The 22,352-nt window shown below is 49.2% G+C and overlaps 1 protein-coding gene across 1 annotated transcript in view; it reads right to left on the bottom strand.

Annotated features, from left to right (window-relative positions):
* BCOR (BCL6 corepressor) overlaps positions 1–22,352 on the bottom strand; it is a 63,716-nt gene that overhangs the window by 26,220 nt on the left and 15,144 nt on the right. Inside the window, exons 2-8 of the mRNA XM_039729401.1 lie at positions 18,463–18,592; positions 16,889–16,967; positions 13,150–15,978; positions 12,407–12,460; positions 11,760–11,943; positions 3,563–3,844; positions 2,812–3,165 (exon numbers count right to left, since the gene is read on the bottom strand). Of these exons, the coding sequence (XP_039585335.1) occupies positions 2,812–3,165; positions 3,563–3,844; positions 11,760–11,943; positions 12,407–12,460; positions 13,150–15,978; positions 16,889–16,967; positions 18,463–18,548 (3,868 nt within the window). The 5' untranslated portion in view covers positions 18,549–18,592. The remainder of the gene's footprint in view (positions 1–2,811; positions 3,166–3,562; positions 3,845–11,759; positions 11,944–12,406; positions 12,461–13,149; positions 15,979–16,888; positions 16,968–18,462; positions 18,593–22,352) is intronic.

Below are 22,352 nucleotides of genomic sequence, written 5' to 3'. Positions count from 1 at the left end.
ATTCCACCAGACCAGGTAGCTCAGAGCCCCATCCAACCTGGCCCTAAACACTTCCATAAATGTGGCAGCCACAATTTCTCTGTGCAGCCTGTTCCAGTGCCTCACCACTCTCACAGTCAATAATTTCTTCCTAAAAACCTAATCTAAGCCTATCCCATCTTAAATTCATTACCACTTGTCCTATCACTTTATATCCTTGTCAAAACTCTCTCTCCAGCTCTCTCAGGTACTGGAAGGTGCTATAAGGTCTCCCCAGAGCCTTTTGTTCTCTAGTCTGAACAACCCCAACCCCTCAGCCTGTCTTCACAGCAGAGGTGACCCAGCCCCCTGATTATCTCTGCAGCCTCCTCTGGACTTGCTCCAGCATGTTTCCCATGCTGGGGGCCCAACAACTGGACACAGCACTGCAGGAGAGGTCTCAAGAGGAGCAGAGCAGAGACAGAATCACCCTCTCAACCTGCAGCCCACACTGCTCTGCATGAACACAACTGGAGCAACAAGAAGTCAGAAACCTCCACATTCCCAGAGATTTTCAGGCAGGAGTGGCAGATTATCCTGCTAATGTTAGACTGTGGCTTCAGAGGTACAGAGGCAACCCTCATGTCCTGTTACAGCCTGCTCCTGGGGACACAACCAGCTGCCCAGCAGCAGAGACTGCCACAACTGCAGGCAGTGCTTGAGCACAGAGAACAGCTGCTCCCAGCCCCAAACTAAAAAAAAGTTGCAAGTGACAATGTACATTCTCATACTGACAGTCTCTGCTTGTTTAAGGAAAGTTTGAGGACTAGTCCTGAGCAAGACAGACAAGCTGCAAGTCTCTGTCCCCATGAGACTGTCATGCAGAGGATGCTCTGTCACACAATGGGGAAAAATGTCCCCATCCCAATCAACTGAGGAGATTGAAAAGTTTACACTTCAACAGGGCTGGAGAAGCACCAGCAAAATTATCTGAACGATATCCAGGGTTTTTGTACAATGAACAGCAAGGCACAATTTAATCAAGTTTATGGTTTTATAGCAGCTTCCAAACCCAACAGTTTTTTCATAGCCATAAGGATGCTCTGTTACACAATGGGGAAAAAATGTCCCCACCCCAATCAACTGAGGAGATTCAAAAGTTTACACTTCAACAGGGCTGGAGAAGCACCAGCAAAATTATCTGAATGATATCCAGTGTTTTTGTACAATGAACAGCAAGGCACAATTTAATCAAGTTTATGGTTTTATAGCAGCTTCCAAACCCAACAGTTTTTTCATAGCCATAGGGCAACCGAATCTGAATGCCTTTGGGAATGGTGCACAAATTGGGAGCCACCTCTTTTTCTTTCCCAAGGTCATGAGCTTGTCACTGCCACAGGAGGGATTGCAGGGGAAAGTGAGAGCATCCTTACACAATACAGCTTCTTGTTAGTGACCCTCATTTGAACTCTACAAGGCATCTCTCTCTGGAAGTACTAAGGTGTACAGGGGTGTTTGAGCCAATACCATGCTCACCAAGGCAGCACATAAAGCAAGGAAGCAAGAGTCAAAGCTCCTTTTTGTCCTTGATTTGTCAAACTAAGTTTTGCTCTCCTACAGCTAAAATCCTTTTGGATGGATCCTTCCCCATCAGTAAGCATCAGTTTGGGGGTTTCTGCCCTCAGATAATCCTGCCAAGGAGAAGGACAGATGAGGAGCTTTAGGACCAAAGGGAAGGTGATACTTCTGCTGTGACTGTTTCAGAGACACTACCAAGGAAAATCTTCACTGGCACAGGATGATCTGGACTCAGTCCTTTCCATGGTGTGGGACAAGAGGATGCACTTTCCTCATGCTTCTCTCTTTCAAGGGGATCTCAGCTGAACTATTTGCCCTGTGCACCGTGGGATTCCATTCCCCATCAGTTCTCCAGCAGCAAAATGTTGCAGGGAAGGAAAAAAGCATCAGAGCAGAAAATGTGCCCAGGGGCTGAGGACAGTGAGGACAGGAGAGTGACCCGTCCATCCCAATGAAAATTTGGCAGATTGCATCCACAGGCTTTCCCCCAGGACAGGGAATCGACAGAAATGGGAGGGAGGATGGGGAAAGGAGGAAGTGGAGTGAGAGGTAAAGAAGAAGCCAAAAACAAGTCAAGGAAATCTGATATGCTTTGAGGAGGCAACCCCTTAGGAGAGAGCTGCTGGAAGACGTCTGCCAAGGGGCCGGGAAGTGGGGTGCAAGGGGTTTGCAGGATGTGCTCAGGACAAACCAGCAAAGCAGCCTTGCCAGGAGGAGGATTAGCTCTGCTCTTGAGCATATGGCCTGGGAAAGGCAGGGGAAGCCAGCAGTGCTGAGGGTGCTGGAGGCGTTGGGTTCCCGAGATCCAGAGCTGCTACAGCTGTGCTGATGCTCTTTTAGAAGCTCACAGCCCCTCAAACCCTAGGTGTGGTTAAACACCCTCACACCAACTAGCAGCCCATTTGCTCCCTCTCTCACCCAAAAGCATGCCTGCATTTTATGCCCTCCCCAGCTCTCCTCTAGAGATAAACTTCATCTTCACATCATCTATGAAAATATTTTAAGCCAAAACACACACGCACACACACACACAAACACATAGTTACACACACATACACAAACACGTTTTCTTGTCTGACAAATATCAGCTAAAGTGCAATTCTTAAAGAGGAGGTGTCAGTCCTTATAAAAATGGACATCTACAGAAATATATATAGAGTTTAAAAAAAAAAAAGAAAGAAGAAAAAGAACTCTCGACAATTCCTTCGCATCGGTGGCAGCATGCGTCACTGTAAATGCTAAAGCCAGCTGGTTTCCCTAGTAGTCTCTGCATACCTTGTTCATTGTCACTTGTTTTGAGGGACTCTTCAGACCAACTTCTATTGCTTTTGGCCTCTGACCTTTTCTTGGTGTGCCTTTCTTCTGTGAAGTCTTTGACCTTTGCAGTGGCCTCTGGCTGAACAGCCTCAGCTAAATCTTTCCTGCTTTGCCGGCCCAACTTGCCGGACGGGGATCTCTCTGGTGACACCTGCTGCTCCCATAGTTCCCTAAGATGCTGCAGGTGACGCTGCTTTTTGGGATGGAGCCCTGTTAATTCAATGCACACCTTCAGGTTGGTCACCTCATTACAATTGGGCTCTTCTAAGTGGTTAGAGGAATTGTTTGTCATTTCCCTCTCAGGCCAGTCATCTAATGGAAAAATAACTAAAAATTAATCAAAAAGCCCCCTCAACTTAAAACAAAAGCTACATTTCACTTTCGGGGCATATAGTCTCAGCTTTACCACCACACTATGCATTTTAAAGCTTCGCTCATTACGGGTTACATGCACTACAGTAACTTGCACTGCTGTGGCTACAGTGGCCAATGACTAGTGCTTTATCCTTACATACCAAGTTTTTTTATATATACATATATATATACACATATATATACATACATATATATACATATATATAATTTAAACTGAAATGACAGTGCTCACATTAGTAACTAGCAAGTTCAAAAATGGAAACACATTAAGCCAAAGGGACGTTCCTTTCACAAGACATTCCTTGAGAGAAACCAAAGCAAAATGCTGGCTTACCTTTGGAGTTCTTTTTCTTTTTTGCTTTTGATATAACTTCATCCTGCAGCTCATCCACAAAGCTTTCATTTTGGCTGCCATCATTTTGCACTCTCTCACCAGAGTGTTTACGTTTCCTGTCCAGACGTGGACATGAATGTTGGCCAAAATCTTCTGTTGGCTGGTCTTCTGCCTTTTCATACACAGAATGTCTCTCTAAATAACATTTCTCATTTGAGAGATCTTTTTCCTCTGGAGTTTCAAGAAAGTGACCTCGGTTGTTTTCTGTACTAGAAAAGTTACCTAAAAATAAAAAACAAACAAACACCACAAGACCTAATAAATACCACACAATTCATTGTGAGAAGGCTTTGCTCTCTGATCTCTTCAATGTCATCTCCATCACGAATTATGGCTCATGAGGCATGCAAATAAACACAAAATTGTACTCGGGAACAAGTCTCCTCTGCCCAGCCCAAGGCAGCAGTTTTCTCAACAGCTAAGCACAAAACTCCCAAATGCACATTACTGTGTGTTGTTTTTACATTAATTTAACAAGCACAATATTCACTACACTTGTATCCATAGAAACATCACAATATGCTTTTTTAAATAAGTATCTTTAGATACTGAAAGCACAAACCCTTTTCAGAAAGCAACCTCACCCCCCTAAACTGTGGCAAGTAACAATCCAGTTCAAAAATACCTTCTGATGACAGCCAAGTATTAGTCCTCCCTTAATTCCTAATCTTTCACTAACTTCTCCCATCAAATTGCAGAGTCTGACTTAAAAGCATTCATCCCTTCTTCTGGAGATATAAATGGGATACAGAACACGCACACACGGACATAGAAATACCACTAAGAATAGCTGTGATATTTTGCAAAAAAGCACTACTTGAATCCAAGGTTATAAAAAGGCTTCCTCACTTCAAGGAACCAACCAGTCACTGTACCTCACATGATCTCTGTCACCTCCTTTTAAAACAGACCTCACTTTTTTCAAGGAGTATTTCCAGCAATAGCAAGAGGGTGAGCTCTGAAAAGCTTACTAGAAACTAGTCTGACAAATTAGCCACAAAAACACCCAGGCTGCCTCGCCCACACTAACTCCAGCTTCCCTCCAATACTGTTTGCCCAAATTCAGAGACAGCCTATGCAATTTTAAATGGATGCTTGATTTAAAATTACACTTAATCACCATCTTGAATAACGTTATTTTCTTGGGTTTAACCAAACCAGCAAAGGCAAGGTTAGGCAGAGATGCAGTACAGACTTCAACACAGATAATCAGCTCTTATTTACAATTCCCACAAACAAGTTGGGGTTCTCACATGTTTTAGCCCTCTGTCTGACCAACACTCCACACCTCTGCCACTGTTTGGCACACTCTATATTCCATCCTGCTTCCCCATGGCTCACTGTCCCTTTTCCTCTTCCTCCTTCTCGCCCTTCCTCCTTCTCTCACTTCCCTTCCTGCAAACACATTTGTTACTTTTCTACCTGGACTCCTGACAGCTCTGCTGCCCTTCCCTCCTGTGGATCCTCTCTCCCTTTTACCCAGATTTTTACAGGTTGCCCTTGTCCAGCCTGGCCTTCAACTTCTCTTCCCCTTATCAGGGCTGACACTGCGCCCCTGCAATCCCTTCTCCCTTCCCGTGCCCTCCAAGACCCACCATTGGCAGCATCTGGAGGCAGGCCAACTCTATCCCACTTTATCTTGACCTCCCCTTCCTACAGCTCTGCCAACCCCTCTTGGTTTCAAGACCATCCTCGAAATACCTGTTGTCAGCAATGGAAGGCTGGGGGAATGGCAAGAGGAAATTTCCCCGATGAGTTTTCTCCTCACCACAATCTGGAAATGGCTCCAAGTAGCACCAAGGGCTCTGGAAATGTTTGTCGGCACCAGAAGACACCCCAGCATAATTTTTACACTGCTTGGGAAGCTGCCTGCAGGGCTGCTTGTAAAACAGCACAAGATATCGGCCAAGAAAAATCAAAACAAAAGCTGATTTTCTGCAGGCGAGCGGGAGGCGCGGGCTGTTCCGCTGCTCAGCGATGCTCCTCTCTCTCCACAAGGCCGTCTGGCCAACACATGCTCCTTCCAAGACTTTAAAATGCACTTTGTCACACTTCTTCCAGCCAACAGCGCTGAGATGTTCCAGAGAACAGGTATCTCAGCTTACTGCGGCCGTGCCTCTGCATGGCAGAGTCCCCCCGATCAGAATGAATCTGGCAGCACCCTGCGCTCGCACATCTGGCACGAGGACACCGCCCCACAGCTGTACCCCATAACCACACCAAAAGCACCAGCAGTCCTGTTTCACACAGCACAAAAGCAGCTGGCCCAGCCACGTTTTAAGTATCACAATAGAAATAAATGCGTCTATCGGATTTCATTTTACATTTTTAATGCAATCTGCTATTTTTCTCCTTTCATAAGGAAACATTATACTTCTGTGGTCAGTTTCCCTGAAGAGATCAGGTAAGGGCACTCTCAGCCCCTGCTGCCTCAGAGCCTTCTCATCTCCAGCAGCACCAGCAGCTCCACGCCATGGTTCCTGCTGAGAGTCACTACACTGGGATAGCTATCCTGCTCCTAACACCGTCTGGCCTGAGAAAAGGCAGGCACATCCTGACCAATTCCCAGAGAAGCTCCTGCAGGGTCAAAGGAAGTAGCAGGCTGTAGGGGGGGGCAGGGGGGTGATGGTCTTAATCTTTACGGCTTGCAGGAAACAGCAAGCTAATTCCAGCCTGCCACCACCAAAAGCAACCTGCTGCAGATTAATTCCCTCTCTATCTGCAAGAGGACTTGGCACGGGGATGTTGAGCGCTGAAAAATAACGAGGGGAGAGACCTCGCTAACAGCTTGTCACTGCCAGCCTTCCTCCAGGGCTGGGAACAACAGCACACACCTATTGTGGTTCATCCTGGCTGCCAGCAGCTCTGTGACACTCTGCTGCCCGGTGACATCCCAGAGGGACCCTCGGGGGAGCAGAGCTCCATCTCCGGTGACATCCCAGGGGGACCCTTGGGGGAGCAGAGCTCCATCTCCGGCGACATCCCAGGGGGACCCTCGGGGGAGCAGAGCTCCATCTCCGCGGCTCCGAGGCAGAAATCCCTCTATCCCTCTCAAGGACCGCCCGCTGCACGCGCGGCGCTGCGATCCGTCCCGATCCGTCCCGCTGGCTGCACTAAGACCATTAGGGAAGCGGCATCTCCGCCCGCTAATCCCGGTTGTGTAATCAGCCTGCACCGAGGCGGGAGCGCAGCCGGGAGCCGCGGGACGTGTCCTCGCCTGCGCGCTCCGGCGCTCCCGCAGCCGGATTTTCAGCGCCAAGGAACAAAGGTCACTCGCTGCTGGGGACACGGGCTGCCAGGCTCTCCTCGCAGCCTGCACGGACACGTCGCAAGCCCAGAGGTTTTTCCCCCCTGGCACAGCTGCGGCTGCCTCACGGAGAGCAGGCTCTATTAATATTTTACCACCGGATTCCGCTCCGTCCTCAAACTGTTTTGCAAGCAACCGGGATCAGACGCAATGTCTCCCCAAATTAAGATACAAATGTCAACAAGAAGCACAGCAACATAAGCATAATGTGCGTGCCCAACAAGGATGAGGAGAATTTATTTGCTTTTGTTCCCACCACCCCCCTCCCGTGCCATGTATCTACAACATCCTTTTCTCTGCCTGAGGAAGAAAACAACAACAAAATACTTGGGAGTTCTCATTTCATCATTATTCAAACAGTAGCGAGGTAGCCAGAAACACAGGATAAATGCTGAGTTCTCATAGCAACACACCTCTATGAGTAAGGAGATTAAACTCTTAAACGTGTTCCTTCCTCAAGCCTCCAGTATTTGCCAGTCTCACACCAGCTGTGACAACCAGCACCAACAATTCAAACCATTTCTCACTGTCCCACCAATCTAGAAAAAAGGAGGAATTAAGAAGATGCTTCTTCACAGCTGGTTTCTGTCTGAAGCAGTATCTTCTTAGTGCATGGGTTACAATCTCACAAGGAGCAGTTACAGACACGCACAAACACGCTACCCAAAAAACTTTCTTTCGTTTTTTCATCTTCCTGTTGCTGTCAACTGCTGTCAACAAGACCAGACCCTCCCATTCGATGCAAACAAGGAAACACATCTTAGTGTTTAAGCTGTAGATTCCTTTGTTCAAATAACATGGCATCTAAAAACAGCCTTTCCTCTTCCCTGGAGCAACCTCTCATTGCGCTCACTTATATGCAACGCACCTTTTATTCATCCAAGAACAGTAATGACTATCCAAAAGCTAAAACCCAGTATTAAGCAAGGAGATCCCAACAACAGTAAGAAATTCCCTAAGATATCCTCAGAATTCAGCTGAGTATCCCATGGGGCAGAGGAAACACAGCTGATTTCACTTTTCCCCTCCAAGTACCTCTTCTTCTTGTGAGCTTTCCGCATTTTTTCATTCAGCCCAAGCCTACCACACTGCACAAACAAGCAACCACCACTTTCAGTGCACAGACTTTTTTTTTTTCTTCCACTATGTCCTGTGGCAGGAAAGTAATAACTGACCAGGGCAAAGGACATGTTTACTGCCCCCATCTTTCATTTGTCCCAGTGTACACACAGCCCAGCAAGAAAAAAGAAAAGCAGGACATCACCATGCAAAGGGACACTGGCACCTCACTACAACGCTAAGATCAGTTGTGCAACGTGTTTTGCACATTTACCTTCACACATATCAACTGCCTTAACTTCTTCCTTATGACCTCATGCCTTAAGATCAGGCTTCTAATATATTAGGGTAATTTTGCCCAGCTAAGGCTTAAACAAGCAGTGTCTTCCATCCTAAAAAATTAAATAAACAGGTGAACTCATGCTCCCCAGTCAAGAAATTCAGTTTGTAGAATTCATTCAGTCTTTCACACTCGGGTGTGATTTTCAGAACCTCTGGAAGAGCTTTGTTATGAACCGACATGCGATCATCACGTGCCCGTATTGATGCGTGTGTCCGTGCCAATAGCTTAAATCACTTGATCTCTGAACAATCCTATGACTCATGACATATGCATCCCATAATTTATCATGTTTGTGCTATGAAAATGCACTGGAGCAGCATTGCCTCAGCAACATTTACAAGTCACCTTGGCAACAAAGCAGCTTTGTGGCTGCTCTCAGATGCCCAGTCTCAGATGCCCAGCAAAACCTAGATGAGATGGGAGAACTGAAGCACTTCTAATTTACTGATCGGCTTTAATTGCTCATTAATTAGCTAACATGGCTACCTGCCTTAAATTGGGCCTTAAAAAAAAAAAGGGCAAAACAAAAAGCTAAACTAAACAAAAGCCCACCTCTTCCACCCTTCTTCAGGAGGCTCGATGCTCAAACTTAAGAGACTCCCAGTACAGAAAATCACGCACTGCCAAGTCAGAGGAAAAGTTTAAGGAACCGGATATTGTGTGCTTCCAAAGGAGTCTATACATGTGCAATGCAGCTAGGAAAAACAGCAAGTCCTAGGACAAGCTGAAAAAAAAAGCAGTTTCCATCCCACCAAATGCCTCTGTAAGCATCACCTGCCGGTGTTATTTAGCCTTTTGTTGCACTGGCAGGTTCAGAGGAGCCAAGGGGGCAGGCAGCTGCCAGGGCCCGATCAGCGCTGGTGCTCCGTGCCAAGCGCGGCCGAGGCGGCAGCAGGGGAGCCCTGGGAGCTGGCTCCGTGCCACAATCACAGTTTTGGATGCAGTTTCCTCCTTCCCCGCCGACATCAGGCAGGTGAAGTGCTGGCAGTGCAGGCAGAACAGCCTGCCGGTTTCACTCCCAAATTCCCTCCTCACACAGGTAAAGGCAGGGCCGTTTCATTTCCAAGCTAGCGCCAGACAAACATGAAACACGGGGAAACAACTTTTCCAACAGCAACATTGCTCGCAGGAGGCAGAAAGGAAACACAAGAGGCTGCAAACCATCAGCTCATTCCCGTTCAGGAGCTTTAAAGCCAAACACACCAACAGCGTGGTCAGAAACTGAAGGCAAAGGGAAGGCAAAAGATCAGCAGCCCTGGCTCCCAGCGAAGGGGGAGAGAAGGCAGAGCTCATCACCCCTTTGCCCGTCGCTCAGTGAGAGATGCATTAAGGCTGCTGGTGGCTCAAGCCCCAGCAGAGAGCCCGAGCCACCACAGTAGAGGCATTCAAGAGGTGTGAAACTCGGTTTCCTGATTTATCAGCTGCTATCCCGAGGGGCAGGAGGTGAACCACCACGATAAAAAACTTTTACTGAGACCTGAATCTGTACTGGTAAGTATTTGCTGCTGCCCAGGCGGGCGTACAAAAAAAAGGAGCTCCCTCAGCAGAACAGATCCGTGCTTTTAGGAGTTTAGACATTTGGCCAAAGTCTGAAATAGCCTGTTAAGTCAGAGCTAATTAGCGGAGGAAAGGAATGAACTAACATAAGACTGAACACACTTTCCCTGCTTCCAACAGTTATTTAACAGTCTCAAACAAATTTTAGCCAGCAGATTCAAGTGCCAGAGATCTCGCTAAATGGTGAATTTACAGACAAACCATATCATCAGCCTTTTGCAAGGATAGGAAGAGGGGTTTCAGCATACAATTATGCTCTACACTCATCCTCTCCACAGCCCCCCACAAGCAGCCCCAGGTCCCTGAGCAAGCCTGCCTTCCCTCCCTGTTAATCCCCTGTGCCCCCTCTCAACTCCACAGCCCATCATCCCCCCTCTGCTGAACTCTCTGCAGCCAGAACCAGTCAGCAGGACTGCTGCTGCTCTTCTGGCTCCCCTGCACACCCAGGGTGGAATTTAACAGAGGCCATCACCAGGGCATCCCTGAGGAGCAGGGAAGGCTGCAAAGGGGACAGCCAGGGCAGCAGCCTGCCCAGCTCTCAGCTTTAGCACAGGGACTGCCAAGGCAGCTGTGCCCTCCTCCCCGCAGCCACCTCGATACAGCCTGGAGAAGGAAAAGGCTGCCCAGCTTCCAGAGGCTCAGCCTGCCTCTCCCCACCCTGCTACCCTCTCCACTTCCACAATTAAAACTTTCCCTTGCTATTTTGCCCTGCCAATTTTTGTTGAGCCTGTCATTTCAGTGATAGCAGTGCCACAGTAACTTGAGTTTAGGTGAGTAACCGAGCAAGTACAATTGATCAGCATGCTGTCTGCCAAAAGCATTAACCAAAGACCAGAACAATCATTCAAAGTTATTAAATTGTCTGAATGAAATTTTCTACTAGCCCTACTCATGAATCTCCACCTACCAAAGAGCACACTTAACCACTGAGTTACACAGCCACACATACACACAGTGCAGTCTGCAGTACAATTCCCCTTGTTTTGCAATGCTTTCAGCATAATCTTTTTTTCTGAGTTGTTCAAAACAAAGTAGCAACAGAAGGAACTGATCCATTCCTTAAATACCTAGGTAAAACAAAACAAACAAAAAAAAGGTGGAAGCATATGACAGAAGCCATATGCTTACCAAGAGTGCAAACAAAAAAGAAGTAATCTTTCTTGCATATAGTAAAAAATCCCCTAATACCATTTTTAAATTTTTATCTTGCTTTTAGGACATTGCATTTCCATAGCCCTCTGACACCCTGTGACAGCCTAGAGGGAACAGACAGCCCCACAGGGAGTTTCACAGACTCTGCCTGCAAGAACCTGTGCCTCACAAACCTCCCAGCCACCGCAGCAGAAGTCACAGGAAAAGTAACTTCTTGTCATCTGGAGTTGTTACTGCCAGCTTTTATGGATAAGCCTGGCAGATCACATCCCTCCCCACTTCCTTTCACTCTTCTGTCCTCCATCCTTGTTCTGCAGTCTGCAATACTGGCGTATCTCAGTGCTGCTGCAACCTCAGGAAGCTGAACTCCTTCTTGCTTTTCTGTCTTCCCCCATACCCTTTCTGTATTTAAAACAGAACCTTGGACCTTTGCTTTCACTGGCTGAGGCAGCACCCCATCAGTTAAAAGAAGGATCTCTCTAAGGCAGTGACAGACAGTAACTATCTCCTGAAAAGCAGGTGCAATGGCAACAAGGAACTCGCAAGCCCCAAAACAAGCACAGAGGGTACCAGCCACGGCAACTCAGCACCTGCAGAGGATGAGGTCAGTGACTTTCACCAGCAACACAGCGAGAACACGGAGCTTTGCTTGCTTTGCTGCAAGCTGCCATGGCAAAGAGACACATACACGCTTCAGAAAGCCATCTAAATTCGCTTACATCTGTCATTGTCATTTTGGTCAGCAATGGCATCTTCCAGAGCAACAGACTTTGGCTTCTTTTCACTGTTTCCTTTCAAGTTTTCCCAATCTGCCTGGCTGAATCTGCAGACCTCTGAGTCTTTGGTAGCTGTTTGGCCTTCTCTCTCTTTCATCTCCAACTCTGAGAAGCGCATCATTGCACGCTAGAAAGAGAATTGATATAAAAAAAAAAAGTCTTGCAATAAAAACTACTTCATTTACCTTACCTTATATGAAAGCATTTCCAAAAAAAAATTGACTCAAAACCAGATAAACAGCTAAGGGTAGGATTTTAACACACCTGACTTTTAAATCAGTGTTCTAGCATCTTATAAGCAAATAGCCACACAATTCTTTCATATATAAGTATATATATATATAAAAGATTATATATAAATGTATATTATATATATAACAAAAACATTCCATTTTGGAGGTAAAAAGAGACAAAAACAAAAAGAAACAAAATAAAATAGAATTATAAAGAAAAAAAAAAAACAACAACACAAAACCGTACAATGAATAAAAGACGACCATGGCCCACAAACTTCCCTTTGTGTATTTGGAAATGAAATTTAACTCAAAGGTTTATGTAAGAGTCTAGTAATAAAAATTTGAAGAACTGACCTCACAGTAAGCAGCAGGTAGACATAAAATACTGTCCTCTTGTAATCCTTCCATCTATGTAATTAAAATGGGCACTCAATGGATCATTTAGATAATTTCATCCATTTTTATAAGCATAAACCAATTCTTTTCTTAACAATGCAAAACAATTTGGCTTAACTCATCCCTTCATTAAAAGTAAAACACCCTAAGAATATTCCTACACAATATCTGTCTATCATCCCTTAGCATCAACCTCAATACCACTCCTACTCTTCCCTAGGCGCTCACTTGGAACCAACGTTGCCTGAGACCCACTAATGCATGACTGCAACTCCTCAGCATCCAACGGCACATTTGGCATACTAATCAAAACTTCTGGGTAGGCTGTGCTGGCTGGCACCGCAGGCCAGCTCAGAAATTACAGCCAGCGCCAGGGTAACATGCATGCCTGTCCGACTCCCCTCGAAACTGCACAAACATTGCATTAACATGCATTAACAACATTTGTATCAGATCTTAGTAAAAGCCCTTTAAAGCTGGCTAGCCCATACATTCCTACAAGCCACACATACTATTCTTTACATCGTCTCGCTCTCATTAATAAACTTACTTTGCTATTTAAAACCATTTATGGCGAGTACGCCCCAACAAAAAAAATTTTCTGGTCTCCCCACCTGTGTCTCTTCTTTCAACTTTAAAAACTCAACTGTGACTTGCAACAGAGAAATAACGACAAGAAGCGCGGCGGTTGTTGGACTCACCTGCAGCGCCCGCTGCTCGCGGCTGAGCTGGCTGGAGTCGGCGTAGAGTTCGGTCGTCACACACTTGAATCGGTCACCTACATAACCGGCAGAGTTTGCGATCCTCTTGGCCAATTTGGACGGCTTGGGTTTCAGTGTTTTGCCATCAGCAGACTCCGCGTCGTCGGCTCCGTCTTTGGTATAGGTCTGGCTGGCATCGATGCTCGGCGGCGCGGTCCCCATGCAGAATGGCTTCGCGTCCTCCTGCACCTTGCCAAAAGCCAGAGCCGGAGCATCGCTCTCGTGCGCGCTTTCCAAGAAAACAGGAGATGGCTGGACCGCCACTCTCTCTTTAGGCTGGCTCACAGATAAATCTTCTTTCCTTAAGCCGAACACTGATGAACTCTGGGCTTGCTTGAAATTATAGGTTTCGTGAACATCATTATTTCTTCCAAACTCCTCTCTCATTACAATAAAATCTCTGTGCTGAGACGCCTGCTCTACCTTGTGCTTTGTAGGGTCATTAGTCTGATTACTGCTTTCTGTAGCAAAGCTGGCTTTCGTTACATTTGCTTCGCTCTTAGCTTCTTGCTCGTCTCGCAGAAGATCCGGGAAAAGGTGTTTGTCGCTTTTTGCAGAGTTTTTACTATGGCCAGAGTTCTGGTGCAATTTCACGCCCTTGTCACTGGGCATTTCGAAATGCATCTTCCCACCACTCTCCAGGAGCTCCGGCAGTCGGCCCCGCAGAGCCGGGTCCTCGTAGCGGACCCTCTCGTGAGACCGTGACCTCCGCTCTGTCTTCTCCTCCTTGCTGATCTCCAGAGCTGAATGCTGCAGCAGCATGGGGTGCACCATCCCCACCCCCAGCGCATCCTGGTAGGTCATGAACTCCCCCCTCCCGGCTGGCAGGCTGTAAGGGAGGCCGGGTTTGGGAGCCAGGTGGGTGGGGTAGAGGCTGCCGTTGGGCAGCAAGACAGGGTGAGGGTAGACATGTCCCTTGCCATGGAGGGTGAGAGGGCTGATGGCGATCCCCTCCGGCACTGGATACGGGAGGTAGCTCCTGGGGTAGGGCAGAGGCGGGGAGCGAAACGCCTCGTTGGGCGGCAGGAAGATGGGGCTGGAGGCCAGGGCAGTCTCGGCCGCCTTGAAGTTGGCTTCCTGACCACAGGACTTGGCCACCTTACTGCTGTGTTTCGCAGGGGTGGCGACGGGCTGCCCCACGTGCTGTATGACTGAGGCGGTGCTCTCCGCAGAGCTCCGGGCCGTCTTGGCGCAATCCACGTTGGCATTGGGAGCGGGTGACGCTGACGCTGGCCGTCCCCCTGCTGACACTGTCCCCGACACGCTGCCAACCACCGCTTCCGTGCCACCCATCCTGGGGCAGGAGGAACTCCGCGGCTGTGGCATAACCCAGTCCAGTGCCTTGTTTTTCAGTTGGACATTCTTCCCAGCCTCCTCACTGGGGCTGGGACCAGGAACGATCCAGGAGGACGGCGCCGTGCTGATGATTTCGGGTCTGTAGATGGGGCAGCTGTTCCCGGGAGAAATGGTTTCTTTCTGAACGATGTCACCGCCTGGCAAGTGTGTCCCCCCTCCTGCCCTTCCATGCACCAGCACTGTTGGCATAATTTTCTTACCATGGTCCGACTTGCCAGCGGTTTCCGCATCAACCACTTTCGCTGACAAGTCCAGTGGTTTGTCGGTGACATCTTTGGTTGGGGTCTGCTTTTCCAGGAGTGGGGGAGACCTGCTGTCCTTCCGGTCGTGGCCAGCTTTCCGTGCATGGGGGGCAGATGGCAGGGGTGCCTCCCCAGCATCACTGCCTTTGGGAAGCTTCCCATTGGAGAGGCGAGCAGGTGGAAATTCACTGCCGATGTTCACGTAGGGCTTTGGGAGCGTAACAGCAGAGGAGGGAGAGGTGGTGATCCTGGGGAAATGTTTGTGGAAATCAGCATAGGCATCCCCAACCTGGGCAGGCAGGGGGAGGCGGGGAGATGGCCGGGGCGAGTGCGGCAGCAGGAGAGCAGGATCTCCTGGCAAGTTGGCAGGGGCCGGCTTGGCGGTGGGGACCCGGGGCTGCTTGCTGCTCTGGATGTGAGGGTAGGCGTGCGTGTCAACCGGGGTGCCCGGGCTCACACCCATCTTCCACGACAAGCTCTTATCCGGACAGTGCACCAAAGGTGGGATTGCTGGAGAAGCTGAAGCAGTCGAGAGCCTCATGGGCGACGCCAGCGACGAAGGGATGTGAGGGGCAACGTAGTGGGAGGGAGGCAGGTATAAAAAACGTTCACCGTTCGTACATACGGGAGAGTAAGCCAGGTGCTGCGGTAAGCTGTAGGTGGACTGCTGAGGTAGCAATGCCTTGTACATGTTCAACGAATACTTATTTGGTGAGTCAAGGAAAGGGTATATGGTGGGCGTTGCACCCTCCATGTAGGGGTTTACCCAGGGGAGCCTTAGGTAACTAGCACCATTGACACCGAGGGGACTCTGCCTGTCACCTGCAGCTCGGTCCAAACCCAGTGTCTCCCCTGTTGGGACAGAGTTTTTTTGTATTCCAGGTGGTGTTTTGTATATAGCGCTGAAGCCGTTCGGGGCTTTTCCAGAGACAGCTGCGCTTTCCACCGCTTCGGGGGGATTAGACTTGAACTGTATCTCTGGATTTCTTTCAGGAGTAAATCCCAGGCTGGCTATCGAACCCGTAGCATCCCGCGATTTTTCCGAGCCAAGTCCACACAAGCTGGAATAGACAATGCTACTGGGCACTCTGAGTCCTTCTCGCATGAGCCCAGACCTGTCCATACTCAGGGCTGCAAGACTGTCGATGCGATGTGCTGTAGTTGCATCCACCTTTACAGAACAAGAAGCATGTTACTCTCACATCTCACTAACACAACTACCATTCAAGCTACAGATAGATCAGCATTTTGGACGAGAAACAGTAACAATGCAAACATGCTGTTTGTTGTGAAAACGTACAGAGGGTGATTACACTGGAAAATGGGAGAACGGGAACCTAGAGAGTAATATGTATAACACCACAAACATCAACACCAATCTCTCCAAACCCAAAATTCAAACACAGCCAGGAACAAAGGTGTGAGGACTCAAGAGCCAGGAGTGGCCCAGAGACAATGCTGAGACACTGCTCCTGTGCAACTGGCTCTTCAGTCCCAGCCCTCCCAGAGCAAGAGGACATGGGCTGTGGCATGGAGACCAGAAAGAGAAGGACTGAGTGCCTCTCCTCCTCATCCTCATCCTCCTCCAGGACCTCTCCCTCCACCGCAGCTCTGCTCAGGGGCTCATCACAGCCACATGATTCATGGGGCAAGGCATCTGAGGATGCAGCACGAAGAAAGGTCTGCCATCAAATTTCCTTCCCACTGCTGCTCCCCATGTGGACTCAAAGGAAAGAAAACCCCACCAACTTTGCCGGAACGTTGGTGTTCTTAATGATTACATGACCTATTTTTGTCACACATGCTGGTATTCTGCAATACTCGTAACAGCAAAACTAACAATCTGTCATACAACAACACATATCACAAAGAATCAAGATATTAACAAGATAAATAAACAAAGCTCCAACTTCACTGTTTCACACAAACAACCTGAATGTGCCCAAGCCCACTAGGGCTGCAACAGGAAGGTGTTTTAACTATTTCTCCAAATGGATCATGTAATAACAGCCAGGGGCAGGAGTCACGGTGGGGAGGACAGGCACAAATTTATCTGCAGCACCAAGCTTGTAACTTCTTACCACACTGTGATTCAGGTGATTTTCCTCCCTCAACTCCAGTCTGCTTTTCGGTGCATCACCATCATTAACGGGAATTTTCCTATTGAAAAACAGAAGCTTACTATCTGAAAACATCCTGTGCAACTCAGATCAGTGCAATATCATATCACCTCCATATTTTGATTCCCCTAGAGAAGTCCCATGAGATAATATATTTATCCTTCTTTGTACCCATACATGCTGACTACTTTGAAAAGCAAGGACTATTTGAAAATAAGCATAAAGGATTTTGACAACAAGAACACACCAAGTACATCTCAGAGCAACCTCTTCCAAATCAAGCAGTTTTTGTCAAGGTCTTCTCTTTTGCTCCTTGCCCTTTCCTTTTTCCAGGGGGAGAATACCCCATTTTAAACATACGCTGCTCATATACCATCCATAAACACTGCTGAAGATAAAATTAAAACAAACACACTAATATCATATGAACATCAGCTCTTCCATGCTTAAGAGGAAGCTGCACATCTGTGCCATACCAGTGTTGCAGCTCTGGGACTTGTTATCACAGAAATCACCAATAAAGAATATACCTTAGTGCCAAATTTCAAATCCCAGGGATAAAAATCACTGACATGCAGCAGAAGGAAAGTTTCAGCATTACCCAAAAGAACTCCTTTCAATCGAAGTGCTTAAAGGCATATCATCACCATAAAGCAGAAATGTGATTTTAACCCATTTGTTTTTAAAAGATTCACCTTCCCTGCTAGTAGCACATACAGTTATTATCCCTGAACAACTGGGAGGAAAGTGGGGAGGGAGGGTGAGAAAGCAAAGTGAGATGCTTGGCTGTTTTCCTTCAGCTGATGTTTGCAAATAGTATTCCCTGCAAAGACCAAAAACTTCCACCAGCTTTTTGGAGGCTTTTCACACAACTGTGAGAACAGAGAATGAGAAGGGAGAAAAGCACTAAAACCACACAAATCTGGCACAGAGAACTGGAGGCGCATCTGCAGCTTCTGTCCAGCATCATTTTGCTTCTTAAAGAGCTGGGATTTAAGGGAAGGGGACACCTGCCAGTCCCTATGTCATCCCATCAAACACTGTAATTTTGATAATCAATTGAATTATATTCAGCAGGAAAAAAAGGTGGGGAGGAGGAGAAATTCACTTGTGGGAGACAGACACTACTGATCCTATTTCACATAACAAGCTGTTGGTCCAAAGGCAGGGAACACCAAATTGCAGGCACGAGCACCTCTGCTGCAGAGAATCACCCCAAGAAAACATGCACTATTTGGTTTAATTCCCCTTCACGAATGCAAAATAATAAATTAATTGTAAAAGAACATTCAAAGGTTGCTTTGGGTGCGTCCCCACTTCACTGACCCAGGTTGCCTGCTCCATAGTAAATCAGCATCTGCTCTACTGCTCTCAGGCACGTCTTGGCTCTCTCCCTTTGCCCTCCCTCCAAGCTGGGCTGATCTCAATTCAAGGTGGCAGCTTTCTGCTCCAGTATTAGGGAAGCGAGCAAACTCCGAGACCTTGCTCTGCAGAATTACAGTGTGGTTTAACTTGCCAGAAGCTTAAATATTTACCTGTCTTCATTAATTCCACACATGCGGACCCTTTCATTGCTCATCCAGCTATGAACGTTGCCATACAGGGGAGTTGCAGAAAGCATGACGTCTTCTTAAAAATCAACGCTTTTCTTCACGGTTTTATATTCTATTAAGAAAAAGAAAAGAAGAAGGAAAAAAAAGGAAAAAAAAAGTTGAGGAGATTTGTCTAGGAGGAAGTGCAAACATCACAGCGGAGCAGCCAGCCTCCCTCCGGGTAATTAATAATGAATGCAGGATTGGTGCGGGGAGTGAGCTGCCTACGTTAACCGCTAAGGGAGATACCCGGCAATAAAGGAGCAAATTGAGGGCATTTATAGGTCAGAGGAGATGGATCTTTTCCCCAGCGCACATCCAGAAAATTAAGAATCGTTCCAGACTATCGACAAATAAAAGTTTCTCCACAGCATTTCATTTCCACAAGAAATGACTCAGCTGGCCAAGTCCACACCAGTCCCCAAATCTTCATCTCACATAGACTGAACCAAGGAGGGAGACCCCGTGAGCATGGGGGGACATTCAAACAGCCCACAGGCGCTCACAAGAGCATTATGAACACACGGGAGCAGGAGAGCATGGCAAGAACAACCACATACCGTGTGTATTAGCTACGCTGATTGCTGACAAGGCTTTTACACGAGGACTTAAAACTGAAGAGACGCTGCTACAGAAGGCATCTAAATAAAACCCTCCCTTTTAGCGTCTGCACACGACTAACTTGGAGAAAGGGGTTAAAAATAGTAAGTGGGTTGGCGAGCTCCCCACCCCTTGATTTGATTAAGCGAGGAGCCCTGGTGACTTCTGCATTGGAGCTGCTGTGCTGCTGCTGCTGCTGCTGCTGCGAGTGCTTTCAGTAATTCAATGATGCCTGCTCACTCCAGGGAAAGAAATCATTAGCGGGCTCACTGGAGAAGTATTAGCAGTCCAAGAGGATCGGCGCCGTGTGCAGCCAGAGAGGCAGGTGAAAGGTAACCACGTTTTCACGTCCAGTGGCAGAGAGGGAAAGGCTTTTCCTCCCCTCTACCTTGCCTAATGCCACCTCCGCTGGCATTAAATTCTAGTTTGCTGCATGAGCAAAGTGTCAGGACAAGCTGCGTTTTATTAACAGGATTATCGCGGCGCATGATTTATTCCAGTGCAAGATTTTAATTGCTCTTCGGAGGTTGAGTCGTTTCTTTTGACTGAGCTTCAGCCTGCATCCTGCTGCTAAATGCTGGGTTAATAAGTAGGGGGAGCCTTTAATGCACAGGATATCCCTCAGCTCTTCCTCTCTCACAAAAATAGAAGCCTTTAAGCGGGAGGCATGATACTCCTTTTACACACACACAAGCCAGTAACGGGCGATTGACCACTGGGAGTTTAATGCCTAACGTCTCCCAAAGCATCCATGCTTCCCCAGCAAACTCATTTCCTTTGTCAGGCTACAAAATATGCAAATGATCACTTTGGCATTTAATAGGGAAGAAGCCCAGATTGGGCCTTTAACACAATACTTCACACACGTTCAGAGAGGTTTAAGAACTGAAACGGCAGGAAAGCCTTGTTCCCCAACACTTTTTTCTCCCCTCAGAGAGGCCTTTTGTGCAAAACTCCACGTCTGGAACAAATGTATATTAATGAAACAGCGCGTTGACCCTCCTTTCTCCACAACGGTTAGCTTTTCCTAATGAAGTCCGCACAAATCGCCGCGAGGAAACAAAAATCCACGGAGGTTAGTTACCGCGCTATCATTCAAAAGGAGTTATTTCACTGGAAAGACGTTTTCTGGACAGATTTACTGGTTTCCAGATGCGCCGCTCGTAATGTTTTCAATAGAGGCAGCAGCAGCATGGAGAGAGTGATTTAGGGTTTTACGTAAGGTTAGCAGCCACCCCGTGCGCCGCCTCATCTGTAAGGGACAGACACCGGCTCAGCCTCACGGCACAGTCCCGGCTCTCTGTGCCCAGCTTCCCTTTGGGGCCACGGCTCCTCAGAGGGGCTGCCTGCGCTGGAAATGTATCATTAAGATAAGGCGAGGTGCCTGAACTAGAGCCCATCAATCCCCTGACACGTGCAGATAGCGAAACGCTGAAGTTGCATGGGGGGAGTGAGAGCTTCCCCAGCCAACAGCGGGTAATCTGGAGGCCCCATGTCCCACAGCCACCACCACCCGAGCAAGGGCAAAACCCGCCCGGCCGCAGGGATGTGGTGGGATGTCCCAGGGCCACCAGGCAGGTCAGAGCCCTGGCCCCCGAGGCTGCCAGCCCCTTCCCCGAAGCCACCCCTCGCCGCTGGGTGCGCGCGTGTGTGCAGCTATAATCATCGCCGCCCTGATGAACTTCTTGTGAACTGTTTAAAAGTGGAGGTCTGCTGAACGAGCAGCGGCGCCACTGCCAGCCATAATTTCATTGCAACAAGCAGCAGACTTTTAACTCTTCGCACACCCTCTCCCTCCCCCCACTCCTCTCCCTCCCCACCAGCAGCTGCCGGTCGGGGATACCGGCTCACAGAGGCTCGGCCAAACGCCGGCAGCGCCACAAGCGCTCTGCGCTGCGGGGACGGGGGGGACAGCGGAGGGGGCGTGGGGGGCACCGCACCTATTTATACACCCGGCTTCCGCGGGGGTGGGCGCAGCCGCTCCCGTTATGCAACCCCGACGGCGGGCTGAGCGCCCCAGCGCACGGAGGAAACCGAGGACACGTCTCTCCCTCCCTCCCTCCTCCTGTCACCCACCGGGCCACCGCCAGCGCGCCCCAGGGCGCCGCAGCCCCCCCGGCCGCCCCCGCTGCGCTGCGCGGCGGGGCGCGGAGCGGGGCTCGGCAGCCGGAGCGCGCACGGCATTTCCTCCGGGAGGTGTCTGGCCGATAAAGCCATTTGCGGCTAAATATAGACGGTGATGCACGGAGGAGGGAGGGAGGGAGGAAGGGAGGGAGGGAGGCGCGGGGTGGGTGGAAGAGAGTGAGACGCGCAACGCACACGCGGTTCCGCAGCGATGCCGCCGTGTGAAACCAGTTGTGAAAAGCGCCTGCAAGCACTAACCTGCCTCCCGGCGTGCTGCCCAGCGGGGCCCCGGCGTGCCGAGCCGAGCCGTGCCGTGCCGTGCCGAGCCGTGCCGGGAAAACCCACCCACCCACCTCCCGCGCTGCCCGCGCCCCGCCGGCCCCGCGCCGCAGAGGCAGGCACAGGCACACACCGCACTGCTCGGGCAGCTGATTAAAAAGGGAAACGTTTGGGTCTCCCTCGCAACGTCAACAGACTTTTGGCAGCCATTGACGCCAGCAGCAGCAAAGTTTTGTTAACACGCTGCTGGCGTGGAAACGAGAAAAACCCGATGCCCGCGGGGAGGGGGAGAAGGAGGAAGAGGAAGACTCCACTTCTCCGTGCCTCCGGGGGAAAGAGGAGGCGATGGCAGCGCCACCCGGGACAGGGCAGCCTGCTCTCCCCCCTCCCTCTCCACCCCCATGGCCCCGGGGTGCCTGCCGGCGGGTTTGCGAGGGGAAAGCCTCGGCGAGGGGCGTGGGGGGCGCCCGGAGGAAGCCCGGCGGGGCCGGCGGCTGCAGCGAGCCAGGAAGCGGGCCGGGAGGAGAATTGCAGCGGCGCACGAGTTCCCTTTTGGCGCCTTTACTCTTTTCCACCTCCGAGCTCCGCCTGGCAGCCTGCCAGTTTCCACTGCACAAGCCACGGAGCCGGCAGCAGCAGCAGCGGCAGCGCAGCGGCAGCCAGCGGGGAGGGCTACGCGGGGTTTAAAAAAAAAAAAAAAAACTCTGCGAGAGCCGATGGCACCGACGGAGCGCCGGGAGCTTCGGCAAACAAGCCAGCCTTTCGGATATTAAAAGCGATGCAATAAATTACCGGCCTCTGATCCCTCCCCCACATCGCCCCCCCCGGGC

Source organism: Passer montanus, unplaced genomic scaffold (genome assembly GCF_014805655.1).
Source record: "Passer montanus isolate IOZ18808 unplaced genomic scaffold, ASM1480565v1 scaffold69, whole genome shotgun sequence".
Lineage (NCBI taxonomy): Eukaryota > Metazoa > Chordata > Aves > Passeriformes > Passeridae > Passer > Passer montanus.
This window is presented reverse-complemented; position numbering and strand designations above follow the sequence as displayed.